Source organism: Saccopteryx bilineata, chromosome 2 (assembly GCF_036850765.1).
Source record: "Saccopteryx bilineata isolate mSacBil1 chromosome 2, mSacBil1_pri_phased_curated, whole genome shotgun sequence".
Classification (NCBI taxonomy): domain Eukaryota; kingdom Metazoa; phylum Chordata; class Mammalia; order Chiroptera; family Emballonuridae; genus Saccopteryx; species Saccopteryx bilineata.
Window position 1 is genome coordinate 161,993,967 of NC_089491.1, and position 19,726 is coordinate 162,013,692.

The window sequence follows — 19,726 nt, forward strand, 5'->3', positions numbered from 1 at the left end:
TTGTGGGGGAGGTGTAACTTGAGCTCCTTGTTAAAGGATGGGTAAGATTTTGTAGATGAGTGGAAGGTCATTTTTATGTGGTACAGTGTGAATAAAGTATGTAAGATTATTTTATCCTTATAGAGATATTATAGGGAATAATTAATATATGAAAAAAGTTTAAAATAATACATTTGCATAGTATTTACTGAAGGAATGGAATAACAAAATGTTTTCTCTCTAAAAGTTAATAAACCATTTTTACTTCCCTAAAGGTCTATATATAAGGTGGCAGATAATAAAGGCTAGAAAATGCAGCTAAATGCCCACTTAGCTGAGTTAATAGTCTTAGGTTTGCTTTTTGAGTGAAAGTTAATGTCATAATTCTCATCTTTCATTCTCAACAGTCTGTACTCTATGCTATTTCATTTACTAAAATGCCAGTTTGTAGTGTACTTACAATACTTAAGTAAGGTTATATTTAATTTTTTGCTTATTGATTGATTTTCAAGAAAGAGAGAAATACCCATTTGTTATTCTACTTGTTTGTACATGCATTGGTTGATTCTTGCATGTTCCCTGACCGAGGATTGAACCCAACCATGGAAGATGCTCTGACCAGTTGAGCTACCCAGCCAGGGCCAAGCAGGGTTATATTAAAATAGAGACAATAAAACAGTTCTGAGATATTACTAGATTTGTATGTCTTCCAGTATTAATTATTTGAACTCACATCATGTTCAATATATTCCATGTTTTGTTTGAATTTTTATAGATTATTGATCTCAAGAATTTTCACAATTTTGATCAGAAAAGAGGACTTTATATGTGAATTTATAGACAGTTTTCAAAGCTAATGATCTGTTTGCCATTAAGTTCTTTCTCACCCCAAAAAGTAGCTCTTGATATTTTTTTTTACTATTTAAAATGTTTTATTTTTCAGGCTGCAAACTATTGTACAAACAGGATTTTGCAAGGCGTTTAGGATTGAGATGTGTTACTTGCAACTATTGCTCTCAACTGTGTAAGAAGGGAGCAACTAAAGAATTGGATGGTGTCGTGAGAGATTTCTGTAGTGAGGATTGCTGTAAAAAATTTCAGGATTGGTACTTCAAGGCAAGTAACCCCAAATTTTTATTACAGTTACTACTTTAACCAGTTTTTTATAAAAACATTGTAGTTATTACCATGACAAATATGGTAGCTTATTTATTTTAAAAATGTATACACACTAGACTTAGCCCAGATTTTACAATTAATTAAAATTTTGGTCATTTTAGTTTGTTCCTTATAACTTAAAGTAGCATTTTTACTGATAACTTGGGTATTATCCAAAACTAGGATATACTTGTATTTTCTATAGTGTAGCTTAGCAAAATGGATTATTTCTGAAATTTGTTGTGTCTTTATTTTAATACATATATTTTTGATGACTACTTAATCAGTGTTGAACATTAGCAGGTAATTGTTTTGGATACTTTAAGGTGTGTTTTAAAACACTGTTCTTTTTTGCAATTTTAATTTTGAGTCTTTGGGGAGTTTGAAATTGAAAGGCTGTTATATGAATTAATAGAGACCAAACATTTAATTTGAAACTACAGTATAAGTGTGTGAATGTTTCTCATTAAAATCTGTATCTAAAAAAGCTAAGATAAATATGTTTTGGTGCATTGGTTTCTTTCCGAATAAGATAATGAGTGCAAATTTGGGCTTTGGTTAGTCAGGTATTAACCCAAGAAAAAGTTAATCATTCCTTTTTCTTAACATGAAAAACTGTCCATCTGCATAAGCTTCATTATGGATCCAGTTCTAAACCATGTGAAGACAGATGTTATCCTAACTTCAAATTGCGAAGTACTGTTAAGGAAACAAGCAGTAAAATGGTTAAAATACTGTTTGTAAAATACTGCTTCACTTAATGGAAGTGGCTAGTGTTAAAATGATACTAAGACTTACAGGAAATTTTGGTTAAGTTCTTGAATATCTAAAGCTCAAATTATTGACTAAAATTTTTTTAAATAAAAATGGCAGATACTTTTTAAGTTGTCAGAGGTTGTTGAGACCAAGAATTTTGGTCCACTATGAAATTTACTTCATTATTTTACTGTTGCCCGTGACGAATTTAAGCCTTAGAATTAAGGTTCAAATTTTAGCAACACACAGGAGAGACATAATGACACCCTCTAACATGCATTTCTTTCAGTAAACGAACTTCTTGCTCTGTTTTTGACAGTAGCAATTTTGAGAAGTCACTCAGAAAATGTTACTTTTAAGTGCTCAATTTTAGTTTAACAGGGGTAGTCAACCTTTTTATACCTACCACCCACTTTTGTATCTCTGTTCATAGTGAAATTTTTAACCGCCCACCGGTTCCACAGTAATGGTGATTTATAAAGTAGGGAAATAACTTTACTTTATAAAATTTATAAAGCAGAGTTACAGCAAGTTAAAGCATATAATAATAATTACTTACCAAGTGCTTTATGTCAGATTTTCGCTAAGTTTGTCAGAATAAATCTTTATAAAATAACTTACTATAGTTAGATCTATCTTTTTATTTATACTTTGGTTGCTCTGCTACCTCCCACCATGAAAGCTGGAATGCCCACTAGTGGGCGGTAGGGACCAGGTTGACTACCACTGGTTCAGCACACACAAAGATACTTTCTCCACTGATGAGGTTCTTTGTTCTTTTTTTCTGTAATTTTTTCTGAAGTGAGAAGCAAGGAGGCAGAAAGACTCCTACATGCACGGACTGGGATCTACCCGGAATGCCCCCCAGGGGGTGATGCTCTGCCCATCTGGGGCATCCCTCTGTTCCGTTGCAACCTGATCTATTCCAGCACCTGAGGCGCAGAGGCCATGGAGCCATCCTCAGTGCCCTGGGCCAACTTTGCTCCAATGGAGCCTTGGTTGCTAGAGGGAAAGCGAAAGAAGGAGAGAGAGAAAGAAAAAGGAGAGGGGGGAGGAAGGGTGGATAAGCAGATGGGCGCTTCTCCTGTGTGCTCTGGCTGGGAATTGAACCCAGGACTTCCACATGCCAGGCTGACACTTTACGACTGAGACAGCCGGCCAGGGCCATATTATTCTTTTTGTTTTTGAAAATTTGTTTTGGATAATCTCAAACAGTAAAGATATTTAATGGTTACAGATGTGGAAATTCCACTCTATTCTTTTGTCATCTGTTACCTTTTCATCATTTATTTTATAGTTTGAGAAAGAATTGTTATGTGATAGTGATTTCCCGTCATTGTTTTATTATACAAAATTCTGCTTAATTGTGTAATTCTGAATCACAATATTTCTTAAAGTAATTTTTCTTGGAGGATTTTGCTTTCTGTTCACAGCATACAATCTCTGTTTGGCTTCTTTCATTGAATTAATTCTTGCTGTTTTCTTTTGTATTGTAATTAAAATAGAAATCTTTTGGTTTCTTTTCTTTTTTCTTTTTTGGGAAGCAAAATCGTGTTGGCAAAAGACTCCAATATTCTAGATGTTACTGTTTTTTTCATTTTGTATTTAACCTAATTTAATTAATAAATTAATTTTGTGACAGAAACAGAGAGAAGGACAGGTAGAGACAGATAGGCAGGAAGGGAGAGGGATGAGAAGCATCAATTCTTCATTATGGCACCGTAGTAGTTCGTTTTTTTCCCATATGTGCCTTGATGGAGGGGGCTACAGCAGAGCGAGTGATTTCTTGCTCAAGCTAGCGACCTTTGTTTTAAGCCAGTGACCTTGGGTTCAAGCCAGTGACCATGGGGCTTGATTCCATGCTCAAGCCAGCAGCCCCGTGCTGAAGCTGATCAGCCCACGCTCAAGCTGGTGACCTCGGAGTTTCAAAGCTGAGTCCTCTGCATCTAATCTGACACTCAATCCACCGCACCACTGCCTTTTCAGGCTGCTATTGATTTTAAAGGATAATGAACTCTTTAATTTTTTTTACTCAGTGTTCAATGATGAAGTTTTAGTAAGGTGATGCATTTTGTTTAAGTTGAATGTCATTATTCTATACATTAAACACATTTTTATTATTTCTATCTTAAACCAATAAATCTTTGTAATATATACTGTTACAGTATTACATGCTGTACTAATGTGAGAGATGAAAGCATTTTTTCACACCAGCAATTTGTTTGATTTTAAATTTTATTTAGAAAATTACAATAACTTGAACAGTGTGACATCAATAAGAGTATATACACTGCTCACAAAAATTAGGGCATATATAAAAATGAATATGAAGTGATAAAAATATTTGATTTTTTTATTAAAGATGAACATCAGAAAAGCAAACGACAAGTCAAAGAAAGTTGTTTGATTATGCAAATGAGATGCAAAACCAAGTTTTATTTCATTGGTGAAAATGCACTATACAAAAGGCTGAAAGTACTGGAGTATCTGCACATTCCCTGATCTTGAAAGCGCACATCCTGCAATTTCCCAGCCCTTGCAATGCCCTGCAACACAATTTACCCAAATGCGGAGCCTGGAGAGCCATAGGACAACTTGAAGCTGGTCAAACACAGAAGACGATGGCAACAGCTCTTGGAACATCCCAAAACCTGATTAACCAACTGTAGAATCTCTTCCTAGAGCTTGGCACAGTACAAAGAAGACGAGGTCAGGGTTGCCCATCTGCCACAACCACTAGAGATGACCACTACTTGACCTTATTGGCAAAAGGGAAGAGGTGCAGCAATGAAACAGAGCTGCGGGGACAGTTTCTTGCTGCTACTAGATGATGGATATGCTCCCAGACCATACAAAATCAGCTCCATTGTTTGGACTTCATTTCTGGTGCCTGGTGACTAATGGTATGCATTCCGTTATCTGCTGAACACCGTAGAACCCGTAGAAGGTGGGCTGATGAGCATCGTCATTGGACCCATGATGAGTGGTCCACTGTCCTCTCCTCTGATGAGTCATGGTTCAGTCTGCAGCCTGATAATCATCGTGTCTCGATCTGGCATGAACGAGGAGCAGGGGAGAATCCACATTTCATTCGATAAAGGGACTCCTTCAGTGGTGGTGGAATCATGGTGAGGGCTGGTATCAGGTTGTACTGACCTCCATGTCGTCAGAAATGGATTGCTGACTGCTATCAGATATTGAGATGAGGTTCTGCACCCTATTGTGATACCCTATGCTGGAGCAGTTGGAAACAACTTTCTTTTCATGTACGATAGTGCAAGGTCCCTCTGTGCGCATCTTGTCAACAACATGCTTCAGGAGGCAGGAATCAAGCACTTGGACTGGCCTTCAGATTCTCCAGGCCAGAATCCCATTGAACATGCTTGGGATGCACTGGGAAGATGTCTGGCAAACTGTCCAGTGCCTCCCAAAACACTTCCTGAGCTCCAAGTTGTCCTGGAGCAAGAGTGGTGGAGGATCCCACAGGAACTGCTGGACAATCTGATCCTGTCCATGCCCATCACCGTCAGTGTGTTTTGGCAGTCTTGGGTGACCATACATCCTACTGAACGGTCAATGTGTGGCACTGTCATCCAGTTTGACATGCTTCTGTTCACCCCCACTAATATGTCATTTGCTACTCAATCTTGATAATTGAGTTTGCATCTCATTTGAATAATTCAACTTTCTTTAACTTGTCATTTGCTTTTCTGATGTTCTTGTTTAATAAAAAAATCAAATGCTTTTTTTTAATCGCTTCATATTCATTTTGAAATATCCCCTAATTTTTGTGAGCAGGTTTAAGGTAAACATTTCTATTGCATTTGAACTGTTGATCATGTATACCTATCACCTAAAGTCAAATTATTTTCCACCACCTTATATTTGTCCCTCTTTACACCCTTTCTCTCACCTCCTCACCCCCCTCCCCCACATCTCTATATCCCTGGTAACTTCACTTTTATCTATGTTCATGAGTCTCAGTTTTATATCCCACCTGTGTGTGAAATCATAAAGTTCTTAGCTTTTTCTGATTTACTTACTCAGTATAACACTCTCAAGGTCCATCCATGTTGTCGTAAATGGCAGTATGTCATCATTTCTTATGGCTGAGTAGTATTCCATTGTATATGTACCACATCTTCTTTATCTAATTCTCTATTGAAGGACACTGGTTGTTTCACATGGTAGCAATTTGTTAAGCAAGCAACTGTGATGGTTTTTCTGTAACCATCAATAGGAATACAACCTTGGAAATGAAAAAATAGTTGCTCCTGCTGCTTCATCATTAGCCTCTCTGGAAGCAGGCAGTACAGTATTCAAAGAATAGCTTTCTGTGTGCTTCCTATTTGAGTCAGATTGTTTTTTCCTTTACCTCTCTTCAGTCCCTTCTCTGCACTGCTAGCATATCATCTTGAAGATGTGGTTAAATGAGTCCCAAATTATAATTTCTTTTAACTGTCTTTTCCCCCCCATTTTTTAATATAAGAACTCGAAAATTTAGCTTTTAGGTTATTAGTGTGACCCTTACTAGTCAACCCAGCTTTTATTAGAAAAAGGTCACCCCTAAAAAAATGCCTCATTAAGGAAAACAGTGGCTACCCAATCCAGTTGTCACCTCACATTTATTCACAAGCATTTGCTGCCTAAATAGAAATACATGTTGAATTTTTACTTTCTATTATCTTTGTGTTTCAGTTTGAGAGACTACCTAGAATATAAATAACTACATTTTTGTTGATTTTAATTTAAGTATTTAATATATATACTTTCGAAATTTCTGCTCCCTTCCTTTGGTAACAAGACATATTAAGTGATCTGTGTTTTCTGGTTTATGTAATAGTTTGTTTTGGGGGTAAAGTAATGGTTTATTGTGTACTGTCTCTTCTACATTAGACAATATCTGTTGAAATCATTCAACCAAAAAATGCAGAGAATAAACTTTTTTCTCTCAGATTATTCTTTAGAAGGAAGTAGATTTTACTTTTCCTCAAAGTACCTGTTTCCAGGCATAATTTGAAACCAGGTGGGAGGGGATAGTTCTTTAGATCTGTATAAGTTTACAGTTATTGGAGAAAAGGAACCTAGTATTGTAATTGAATAAAAGCTAGATGTTTGATATGTAGTGAAGATAATTCAGAAACGCCTGTTTTCTAAGAAGACTACACAGCATTTCATAATAGAATTTATAAGCTCCTCTCACACTTTATTTCTTAAAATTACAGGGTTTTTTTGTTTTTTTTTTGCATGGATATTGCTTTGTTTTATAAACTAGTGAGTGGAAACAATATTAAATTCTTTGTTGCATAGGTCCTGTAATGGTTTAACAAGTTATGGGCTTTAATCAAATCAATAGCTAGTGTTTTAATAAGTCTTAGTTATAAAAGGATACTAAATGAAAAGTATTGGGTTTTCAAGTTTTTTTTTTTTTCATTTTTTTTTTATACAGAGATAGAGGGATAGACAGGGACAGACAGGAACGGAGAGATGAGAAGCATCAATCATTAATTTTCGTTGCGCATTGCAACACCGTAATTGTCCATTGATTGCCTTCTCATACGTGCCTTGACCGCAGGCCTTCAGCAGACCAAGTAACCCTTTGCTCGAGCCAGTGACTTTGGGCTCAAGCTGGTGAGCTTTTGCTCAAACCAGATAAGCCTTCGCTCAAGTTGGCGACCTTGGGGTCTCGAACCTGGGTCTTCTGCATCCGATGCTCTATCTACTGCGTCACTGCCCGCCCGGTCAGGCAAGTTTTTGCTTTTTGTAGTCTAAACTGCTAGAAGTAATGGTTTTTTAAGAAAAATTCTTTGTTCTAAAATTAATTTTAGAAAAGGAATATCTAATATTCCTGCTTTAATATTGTGCTTGTTTGGATAAATGACTTAATTTCTACCTGTTAATGCTTTGCATAGTAACCAATTACCTACTCTTACCACTGCATTAAAACAAGTCACTTGTATTTAGAAAGGTACATTGGCGACTCATAATTTTTTTTTAAATGATTGTAAAATCCCCTATTTCATTTATGTTCATGGTTTTCATCCCCTGTACCCCTGCAAAACTAGGTCTGATTGGTGAAAGGCAGAAACCATGGGCTGAACCAAAAACACAGAGCTAATGAGTTCTAAAAGAAAAATTTATTTTAAAAATGCCTGGGTGTAGGCAGGCTGAGACCAGCAAAAGGTGTCAGCCCTGAGGGAGGGGTGGGACAGGGATTATATGAATTCCTCAAAAGGACCTTGGGCAAGATAACTTCTGTTTGTGGTTGGGAGTGGCACCACATTCCTCAAAATTGCTTGTCCTCTAATCCAATTGTCCCTTATCAGCATCCAGCTATGGGGGAGGTCTGAGCTGGATTACTGAATAGGCAAGTCCTCCCTCCTTCAGGCCTGCATTCTTTTTAAGAAAGATGGTGGCTGAATAGCCATTTTGATCTATCAATTAGTGTAATGGGGAACTGTGGGTATATACAGTATATCAACCAAAAACCAGAAGTTGAAACTGTTGAATAAATGTAAGGTATTACATCAGTATAGGGTGAATGACCTTTTGTCAATTACTGAAGAGATTCTGTAGTAGCTGAGAGGTTGGATTAAGGCAGAGATCCCCAAACTTTTTACACAAGGGGCCAGTTCACTGTCCCTCAGACCGTTGAAGGGCCGGACTATAAAATAAACTATGAACAATCCCTATGCACACTGCACATATTTTAAAGTAAAAAAACAAAAGGGGAACAAAGACTATTTCAAATAAAGAACAAGTAAATTTAAACCAACAAACTGACCAGTATTTCAATGCGAACTATGCTCCTCTCACCACCAATGAAAGAGGTACCCCTTCCGGAAGTGTGGTGGGGGCTGGATAAATGGCCTCAGGGGCTGCAGTTTGGGGACCTCTGGGTTAAGGTTTTTGAATTAAGAATGTAGTTAGTGCCTGCATATTATTTAGATTGTTTGAAACAGTTACTGTTCCCCCCTCCCATACTGCTCACAAAAATTAGGGGATATTTCAAAATAAATACGAAGTGATAAAATATCCCCTAATTTTTATGAGCTGCATAGTATATATATAGTCCCTGATTTTTCACAGTGACAGGAAAACCACTAAGTAGATAAAATGCTTTTTTTTTTTTTAAAGATTTTATTGGTTGATTTTAGAGGGAGGATAGAGCGAAAGGCAAGGGTAGGAGGACCGGCAAGCATCAATTTATACTAATTGCGTCTCATATATGCCTTGACCTGGCCAGCCCAGGGTTCGAACCAGCGACCTCAGCATAGATATAATACTTTATAAAAAGTATTTTTTATTCTTTGTAGGCATACTTCTTCGAAAGAAATATTAAACAATGAGATGATACTTAAAATAAGAAACATACATTATAAATCGATATGAGTTTTGTTTAATTGATCTTTAGAGAGGGAAGGAAAAAGAAAAATCAATTTCTTGTTCCACTTATTTATGCATTCATGGATTCTTGTATCTGCCCAGTCCAGGGATCAAACTTGCAACCTTGGCATATAAGAATGGCATTCTGACTAACTGAGCTTCCTGGGCAGGGCCAAAAAAAATATTTTTTAAACCAGAGAAAGAAGTCACACTTCATTTAGTTTTTGTGCTATAAAAATGTTAATAAGCTTTTCTAAGAGTTCTCCTGTGGTTGGGGGAGAGTGGTGTTGGTTTTGGTAAGGAATAGTCATTAATGATGTTTGCAACTTACCCATCCTATTTTTAGCTCAATTTCAAACAGTTTACCTGAAGTTTGATGAGTGAGAGAAAAAGAAAAAAACAAAAACAAAAAGAGGATTTTTGGTTATGGCCTTAAAGTTGGAATTAGTATTGAGTTCTATTATTATTTTATCTTGAAAAAACTTATACCTGTTTTGTGTCCATTTGCAAATTGGTATTAATCTTGCTGCTTTTTTCTTCAGATAGAGAAATCATCTAAATTTGTTTTGAACCTTCTGGAATAAAGGGGCTTCAATATTGTTACTATAAAATTCAAATGTTTATTATGATTACCAAAATAATGAAGTGATTTAATTGTTCAGATTATTTGGGTGGGGTGTTCTCCGTTTTATGCCCCTGGCCTTCTAAGTTATTGTGTAAATAGAAATATTATAGACAGTACCAAGAATCAGCTAAGTATGTGGAGTGATTTGAATAAGTTTTATACAAATTGATTTGGGTTTTATATGTTACATTGAGAACCTTCTTGCACCATTTTACTTAGTAGGATTTTGATTCTCTGGTTATTCATATTAACTCATTTTGTCTTTCCATTGTTTTTATTTTTTAATTAAAAAAAAAATTTTTTTTTACCAGGGACAGAGAGAGTCAGATAGAGGGATAGATAGGGACAGACAGACAGGAACGGAGATAGATGAGAAGCATCAATCATCAGTTTTTCGTTGCGACACCGTAGTTCATTGATTGCTTTCTCATATGTGCCATGACGGCGGGCCTTCAGCAGACTAAGTAGCCCCCCGCTCGAGCCAGTGACCTTGGGTCCATGCTAATGAGCTTTTTTGCTCAAGCCAGATGAGCCCACGCTCAAGCTGGCTATTCTGGGGTCTCGAACCTGGGTCCTTCCGCATCTCAGTCTGACGCTCTATCCACTGCGCCACCACCTGGTCAGGCCATTGTCTTTATAACTTGGTGTATTGTCGGCTTTGAGTCCTGTCTCTACATTTTTAATATTTGACCATAGACAAGTTACTTCTATTTAAACTGTAGTTTCCATTACTGTTGTGAGGATTAGAGAGAGTATTTAACATACTGGCTTTTTATTTTTAAGGTTCTCAATGAATGAGGTAGCCTGCTACCACTTAACTTTTGTCATGTTCTTGTATGTTTAGATTCAACAAATAGAATATTAAGCTTTTAATTCCTTCCTTTGTTTTTTCTTTTAGTATAAAGTATAAAAAAGGTACAAAAAAATGAAGTTTGGAACACTTGAATGGTTATTTTAAAGAACAGTCTTTGGCTGGTGAGAATTTTACATAGGGACTTTTTTTTTTCATTATTGAGTAAAAGATGACCTGGTTGATATAAACTGTTAACATTATTGAGATTGCCACATAATATTACCAGCATTATAAAATTTGAGCTCACAAGTTTTTGTACAAGAGATGTGATATTGGCATCACTTAATAGTCATAATTTATACTACAAATCTTCATTTAACATTTATTCAGCACGAGAAATACCTGACCTGGAGAAATAAAAGAGCTGTGTTCTAATTTTGGGGTATGTGTGTTTCATAAGATCTGTTTAACAACCTAATCATTTGTTATATTCCTGACTAGGAATGTTGACATAGTAATTATTGATAGAACTATTGAGACATAAAGTGAGAAATTTCAAAACCTGCAGTGTGAAACTGTAGATAACGTAGAGTAATGAGGAAAAGCTACAGCCATGATTATTATGAACTAAAAGTTACTTAATATTTCTTATCAAAACTTCTATGGTAGTTAGTTTAAACCAAAAGGTAATTTTTAAAATTAAATAACTTATTTCTATTCTAACTAGATCAAAACTGATGAAATTTCTTAATTATGAAAATAACTATTTGAAGTTAATCATTTTTATCTTTTGGTCCACTCGTTGACCAAGATTTAAGAAAAAGTGAAAATGGGCAAAATCTATGTAAAAATCTGGAATCTATCCCTAGATTTTTGATTCATCATCATAAAACAGAACTTTTTATGTATGAATTTTTGTTGGTTTGTTTGTTTGTTTTTTTTTTTTTCCTGAAGCTGGAAACGGGGAGAGACAGCCAGACAGAATTCCGCATGTGCCCGACCGGGATCCACCAGGCACGATGCTCTGCCCACCAGGGGGCGATGCTCTGCGCCGCCCCCCCCCCCCCGGGGCGTCGCCCTGCTGCGACCAGAGCCACTCTAGCGCCTGGGGCAGAGGCCAAGGAGCCATCCCCAGCGCCCGGGCCATCCCTGCTCCAATGGAGACTTGGCTGTGGGAGGGGAAGAGAGAGACAGAGAGGAAGGAGAGGGGGAGGGGGTGGAGAAGCAAATGGGCGCTTCCCCCATGTGCCCTGGCCGGGAATCGAACCCGGGTCCCCCGCACGCCAGGCCGACGCTGTACCGCTGAGCCAACCGGCCAGGGCCAAATTTTTGTTGGTTTTATTTTGAATATTACATTGTAGTTGAGTTAGGGGTGATTGTTTTCCTATATGTAGGTCAAATTAGTTGTCTTAAAATATAATTGTTTTTTAATAAATTAAACACAGTTTTAAAACAAACTTGAAGTTCTTGTTATTAAATTAAATCAGTGTACTTATTAAAGCTCTTCAAATTGATCACATTAAAACTGTTGAAAAATAAAGATAATTCAATTAAACATCCATGTATTTTCACTGGAAAAGCTTGCTTCAAAATTCTGGTTTTGTACTTTAAATTGACTTATGAACTATTAGATGAACCTGGGATATCTGTTCATTAATCAGAGATGTGCGGATTTTACTGTTTGTTTATATTATAATTTTTTTTTAAAATCAGACATTGTTTTATCACATTTGGCAGTAATAACTGACAAAATTATTGAAAATCTTGTAATTCATATCTTGGTACTTCTTTTTTTGTTTTTAATTAAGGCTGCAAGATGTGACTGTTGTAAATCTCAAGGAACTCTTAAAGAGCGTGTGCAGTGGCGAGGAGAAATGAAGCATTTCTGTGACCAGCATTGCCTATTGCGCTTCTACTGCCAGCAGAATGAGCCCAACATGACGACTCAAAAAGGACCGGAAAACTTACATTACGGTATGTAACTTAGGGAGCAGCTTTAAAAACTTGTATAGCAGTCTTAAGTTTCTTAGATCTGAATTCCAAGTAATGATAACAATTAGTTGATTTTGGAGATGGTTTAACAGCAACTTCCATAGTTTCTTGTGGTGGAAGTGCCCTGTATGTTGTTTCTATAGATACATTGATTCTTATTTTATTCTCTTTTAAAAATTTAATGCTGTTTGAAGAAGTATAGTTTAGTTAGGGTTGCAGAGAAACTAAACAATTATAACATGCTAAAAAAATTCACCTACCTATTATGTGTCCTGTGCAATTTTAAATGAAAACCATTTTTAGCAAATTTTATGTGCCTGGGAATAGGAGCAACAAAAGCCCTTTAGGAGCTGTGACTCACTTAAGAATTAACTGTGTGTGTTAACTCTTTAGAGTTGTGTGTGTTTTCTGAGGGGACAAAATGGGGAAATGAGTTAACTCCATCTATTGAGCTTTGCATTTCAGCTCTCAAATTCGATATTCTTTAGTTAAAATAGCTTAAAATACTTTCTTTAGTAATTATTATTATTATATATATATATATATATATATTTTTTTTTTTTCTGAAGCTGGAAACAGGGAGAGACAATCAGACAGACTCCTGCATGCGCCCGACGGGGATCCACCCGGCACGCCCACCAGGGGAGAAGCTCTGCCCACCAGGGGGCGATGCTCTGCCCCTCAGGGGCATCGCTCTGCTGCGACCAGAGCCACTCTAGTGCCTGGGGCAGAGGCCAAGGAGCCATCCCCAGCGCCCGAGCCATCTTTGCTCCAATGGAGCCTTGGCTGCAGGAGGGGAAGAGAGAGACAGAGAGGAAGGAGGGGGTGGGGGTGGAGAAGCAAATGGGCGCTTCTCCTATGTGCCCTGGCCGGGAATCGAACCCGGGTCCCCCGCACGCCAGGCCGACGCTCTACCTCTGAGCCAACCGGCCAGGACCCTTTAGTAATTATTTTAAAACATTAAAATTTAATGACAAATACAGATTTAAGAAATTCTGAAGCAAGTGATATTTGTCTCATTTTAAATTTGTTTTTGTTTTTATTTTTTAGATCAGGGTTGTCAGATGTCCAGAACCAAAATGACGGTAAGTATTGCTTAGGTAAAGTATTAAATATTGATTTTCATAATGTGAGGATATAAAAAAAATAATCAGTTTAATTTAATCTGGTTGTAATTATAAAATATTTTTTACTTTCCTCTGTTGAGATGTTGAAGGATTTAGTTGAATTACCTGTTACTAAAACAGGTACTTTCATACATGTGAGGGAATATAAAGGTGTTTTTATAGTATTCTCTTCATGATGTTAATAGTTGGCATATTTCTAGAAAAATGAGAGTGCCTTTTCCTGTAGAGGTATATATTTTAAGTTAGTTAATTCAGAAATGCAAAGAAGTATTTAGCTGAATCATTTGATTTTGATTTATGCCAAGGTACATAAAGATGATCACTCCCTGTTGTGTTATCTTTGTGCAACTATCTGGCAGCTTTCCAACCTTGTTTCAAATATGTAAGCTTTTAAATAAGGATTTAGGAAACCCTTTCTGCCAGCACTGAACCCTGTATGTAACAGACAGAGTAGAATTACTAGGGGAGGAGGAGAAGTCAGTGTGCCAGTCACAGCTGTTCAAGTCCTCTCTCATCTTTTCCTTGTAAGCTTTTGGAATCTTTTACTTCCCTACCTATAAAAACTTCAAAATATGTGAGCTTAATTATATAGTTTTCAATAGGTGAGTTTACTGTTCTTTGTGTGAATTTCCTTATTTGTAAAATGAGAATGAAGATAGTACTTGCCTGGAGGTTATCACAAAGACAGCATGCCTGGTAGTTAAGAACAAAGGCTTTTTCTTAACTTCTGATCTCCTTCACAAGGGCATTTATCCCATTCATGAGGGCTCTGCTCTTGTGACCAAATTACCACCTAGAGGCCACATCTTCTAATCTTGGGGATTAGATTTTAACATGAATTTTAGGGGGACATTGTCTATAGCAGTGGTTTTCAACTGTTTTTACACTGGGGACTGGTAAAAATAAAATTATTTCGGGGATCACTAAGGCAGAAATCAGTCTAAGTGAATTTAAGATCATTGGGTCTGTAATCTTCATACAACATCAAGGTAATTAACTCTTTTGTGGATTCTGGCAAAATTTCTGGCCAACTGGTTCACAGACTGGCATTTGAAAAACACTGGTGTATAGCACATAGTCCCTCTCTTATAGCAAATACTCAACAGATGGTAACTTTTATTATTATAATTTTCATATTGGATTTTTCAATATTCATTATAAATGGGTATAGATCTGCCTATTGACTAGCAGAAGTGTAAGTGGCATTACCAAGTATAGGCTTTCACCAGGTGGCATAATTTTATCAACATGATATAACATTTGTAGAATGATAGAAGGTAAACCGTTGAGTGATCTAGAACATTGGTGATTTTGTACTCCTGATTCTTAAGTGGGGATGCTAAAGTATTCCCAGTTCAGTCCAGTTATCCAGTGCTTGGGGTATAGTAGATACTCAATAACTGTTTGCTAAATTATTCTCCCCAGTTTACAGTTAAGGAAGTTGAGGCATAGGAGATTGAGTGATTTATCTGATGCTACACAGCAGTAGTTAGAACTAAGTTCCCTAGCTCCTTGTTAACAACTGTCTTATAGCTGATTAATTATGTGGTGTGAAATCCTGATGAATCTAGAGTAAGCTCATACTGGTACCAGTCCCCTTGCCATATATATGTTTTATTTGTAACTTGTGAGATATCCATCATAAATGGTGTTTTTATTTATACTTTTCCAGACCTTTAAATATACACAAGTAAACATTTTTTTTTTAAACAAGAGTGGGAGGCGGAAAGTGATAGACAGGGGCAGACACAAAGGGAGAGAAATGAGAAGCATCACTTATAGTTGCAGCACCTTAGTTGTTTATTGATTGCTGTCTCATGTGCCTTGATCGGGGGGCTCCAGCTGAGCCATTGAACCCTTGTTCAAGCTAGCGACAGACGTTTGGGCTCAAGCCAGTGACCATGGTTGTCATGTCTGTGATTCCGCTCTCAAGCTGGAGGAGTCCGTGCTCAAGCTGGCAACCTTGGAGTTTCAAACCTGGGTGCTCCCAGGCCAATGGTCTGTATCTACTGTGCCACTGCTTGGTCAGGTGCATAAGTGAACTTTAAATAGTAAGTGCTTTAAGTACACTTGATTCTCATTATTCCTGTTTGCAAATTTTTTTATTCTCTAAAATTTATTTGTAACCCTACATCAGAACTAATGGAGTTTTGAGTTGCCTATAGATTGGTGAAGTGGTGAAAACTGAATCATGAGAGGCTCATCCTTTGCCAGGTTGAATAAGGCAAGCCTTATTTTTTTTGGTCTCGCTCATCTTACATACACAAGTGTCCTTTTTGCCGTCTTCTGAGTGTACATTTTTGCCTTTTGGGGGGGCACTTTTGCTGTTTAAAAGGTCCTCTGAGCATAGTACTAAAGTGCTGTCTATTGCTCCTGTGTACCAGAAGGCTGTGATGGGCCTTATGGAGGAGATACATGTTGTTGGTTGAGCACCATTCAGTTTGCTGTGAGTTCATTCATGAATCAACCATGTGGTAACTCCCAGAGAAAGTAACAAGAAATTCACCAGTCTATATAGGATATAACTCCCAAATGCTTAAGTCAAGCTTATAGAATGTGATGAATCTGTAGAAGGGGTGGAATAATGATAACTTGTTGGTTTCTGAGCTTACACCTCATTTCAAAAGCATAGTGAACAGCCCTATTGTGATACTTTAGCTTACATGTTACCCAGGGCATGGGTAACTTTGTCCTGTCTAAAGCTGCCTGCCACACATTTTAAGGTGATATGGTGTGAAAAGTGTTAAACTGGCAGATGAGGCAGGTTCTCATCTGGTCAGTATGCTGAGAGAGAAGCCCTGCTATGTGTTATGTATGGCAGAAGAGGGTTATATGGACAAGCAGGTTTTCAATGCTGATAAGACTGGCTTGAGTTTACAAGGTCGTTGGCAAACAAACCTATATAATACAAGTGGTCTCCAAAGCCCCTGACTTTAAATCATTCAGGGATGGTGCAACCAAGGTGTTGTGTGCCAAGGTCAAGGATAATTTTAGGCACAAATCCTTCATAGTGTACAGAGATCTTAGAGTCCATGAACACTTAAAGGTGAAAAGCTGAATCATCTATCATTTACTGATGGACAAAAAGCATGAAATATGATCTGGCTGTCTGGAATTGATTCTGCACTTGCTTTATTCTAGAAGTTAAACACTATCTCCAAATTAAAAACCTTGCTTTCAAGGTTTTATTATTGCTTAATATCTGTTGCCATGAAGAACTCAAAAAACGCCCATCTCAAAACTGTCTCATTCAGCCCCTTGATCATGGCATAATGAAAGCTTTCAAGGCCCACTTCATGAGAGCTTGCAAAGGCTCTCAACAAGGAAAACGCCATGATCATCTTCTGGAAATGTCACTGTATGCGACGTTATCGATTATGTTGATACAGCCCAGGACAGCAGCAGCAGGCTTTTGTGAGTAACTGTTGGGTAATGTTTGACCAGACTGTGTAAAAAATTTCAGTCTTTGAAGGTGTTATAGAAAATAAAAACTATGCTTATCATACACGAGTAAGTGGAGAACGCTTTGTGGATATGAAGGAAGAAGTCGTGGAGGAAGTTTTGGCAGCAAAGGCAGTAGAGACCACTAATGAAGACTGGACAAGATGGCATAACAAGGCAGCAGAGTCAGTGATGAAAGTCAGCGAATGGCTCCCGAGAATTGTTCCTTTAACAGCAGCCAAAATACTGGAATGGAATTCTGCATTGGGAAAAATTGTCGATGACATGGAAGCATGTGACCTTATGCCTGAGCAGAGCTTTCGGTTGAAGCACCACTGTGTTTGCGCCTTACATCAAAATGCTCAGAAGCTGTGAGGGGAAAAGCCCAGCAGAGAAGGTTTATTTAATTTTTGAAGCCAGTTTGGGAGGGAAAATGGCTGACAGCAATTGCGAGAGTCCAACTTCTGCAGAACTGCCGGATGTCACCATGCACCCTCATTGATGTCTTTCTTGTCTGCAGAATAAACTTCATCACCTCTCCCTTGGTGTCCATGGGGTGTGCCAAGGTCAAGAGGTCTCACCTTACAATGTGCTTCCCAGCATACATCCTGCAGCTCTGCCAACAGTAAGGAGCTACTATTCTTACAAAAGTTTGAATGCTAAGTCTGTTTTCTTTTTCTTTTCATTTTTTACAGAAGTGGTGGGAGGGGAGGAGAGAGAGATGAGAAGCATCAACTCTTAGTTCCTTCACTTTTTAGTTGTTTATTGATTGCTTCTCAAAGTAGGGCTTAAGCCAAGCCAGTGACCCCTTGCTCAAGCCATCAACTTTGATCTTCAAGCTAGCAACCTTTGGCCTCAAGCCAGCAATCTTGGGATCATGTTGATGAGCCTGCACTCAAGCTGGCGACCTTGGGGTTTCAAACCGGAGCCCTCAGTGTCCTTGGCTGATGCTGAGTCCACTGCGCCACTACCGGTCAGGCTTGAGTGGTTCAGGGACCTGATTTGCGTCACTATACAGTGTATATATGTGCTCACAGTACTGAGTATGAGTACTGCACAGTATGTGTGCTGTGTACATCCATGTCTGAGTGAGAGTTGATAATCACGGAGCACATTACACAACAATGCTGTAATCATACTGTTACAAAGAAATGCTACATATCATTATTTATAAAAAATATGTATTAAATAAAGTTTTGCAAAAGATACAAGATTATGTATTGATCTGTTGATGAAAAATGTGACCAGAGGCTGGCAGGAGCCTACCCCTGTATTTTTAGGACAACGGTTCAGTGCTCACAGTTGTAGAACGGAACTACCTCAGCAGTGGGAATGGAATATGTTATTATTCTGTATATTTTCCCGGTATCAGTAGGTGGTATGGAGAACATCTTATCTTTAGTCCCCTTTGCACAGAGCTTCAGCTTGATTTAGATTTTGTGTGTGTTTTTTCCAATTGCAAATGATGCTATAGTGAACATAGTGAAAACATTTGAGATACTGTATAAATGTCTAAAATTATAATTGCTGGGATATGGCAAATGCACACATTCAAGTTTGATAATATTTTTGGTAATATTTTAATGTTATTTTTTCAAAGTTTGTATCATATATAGAAGTTATTTATCCAGCAGAGGGAGCTAGAGTATCACATAGTCATGCTGACTTCAGTAATTCTTTTTCTTCTTCAAACTTTAGAAAAGTCCAGTTATTTTCAAAATTCAGTTTTATAACATTGCTTTTTGTATTTAAGAGTGAGAATTGTGTTGTTTTTAAAATTCAATCTGATGACATCCTTTGAAGGTAACACAGATCTGTGGAATGACCAGTTACTACTGCTTTGCTAGTAGTGAGGATAGATTTGTTTTATCCTGATTCTACCAGATTAAGATTAGTAAACATGATATTAAAGCATAATTTGATTATACTGTGTTCCCCCCAAAGTTCTTAGAAACCATATATTCATTCCTACCAGGAAGTAATAAAAATTAGGGTAAAAAAATGTTTCTCTTTGCCTCTCTCTAGGGTTCAGCACCACCCCCTTCTCCAACACCTAACAAAGAGATGAAGAACAAAGCGGTTCTTTGCAAACCTTTAACAATGACAAAAGCTACTTACTGTAAACCTCACATGCAGACCAAATCTTGTCAGACAGGTAACATTGAGGATTTGACTTCCTTATCTTTATACCTCACTTAATGAAATCATGGTTTTCTCAAATAATAGGCTACAGAATAGATTTCTTAGTCACTTTGTCATTTTCTATTGATTTTTGCCTTTCTAGTTTTAGACATTACCTTGAGAATACAGAATAATATTTTAAATTATTAATGAAAATCAACCTTTGGTAAAAGCCTGGGATACAAATGAATGTTACCAGTGAAATACTGCCATAGCTAAAATTTTCTTAGGGCTGAGACATACTAAAGTTATAGTGCTCTCTCTGAACATCATCTCTGTGTGTGGTCT

At 37.3% G+C, this 19,726-nt stretch overlaps 1 protein-coding gene across 6 annotated transcripts in view; it reads left to right on the forward strand.

Annotated features, from left to right (window-relative positions):
• The window catches only part of ZMYM2 (zinc finger MYM-type containing 2), a 154,782-nt gene that overhangs the window by 92,225 nt on the left and 42,831 nt on the right, over positions 1–19,726 (forward strand). For 4 of the 6 annotated variants that reach the window (XM_066258289.1, XM_066258290.1, XM_066258294.1 and 1 more), the window contains 5 exons: positions 923–1,095; positions 12,506–12,671; positions 13,740–13,774; positions 17,778–17,882; positions 19,283–19,412. In XM_066258289.1, coding sequence (XP_066114386.1) covers positions 923–1,095; positions 12,506–12,671; positions 13,740–13,774; positions 17,778–17,882; positions 19,283–19,412 — 609 coding nt within the window. The remainder of the gene's footprint in view (positions 1–922; positions 1,096–12,505; positions 12,672–13,739; positions 13,775–17,777; positions 17,883–19,282; positions 19,413–19,726) is intronic. The other 2 variants (XM_066258291.1, XM_066258295.1) reach the window with 1 other exon arrangement.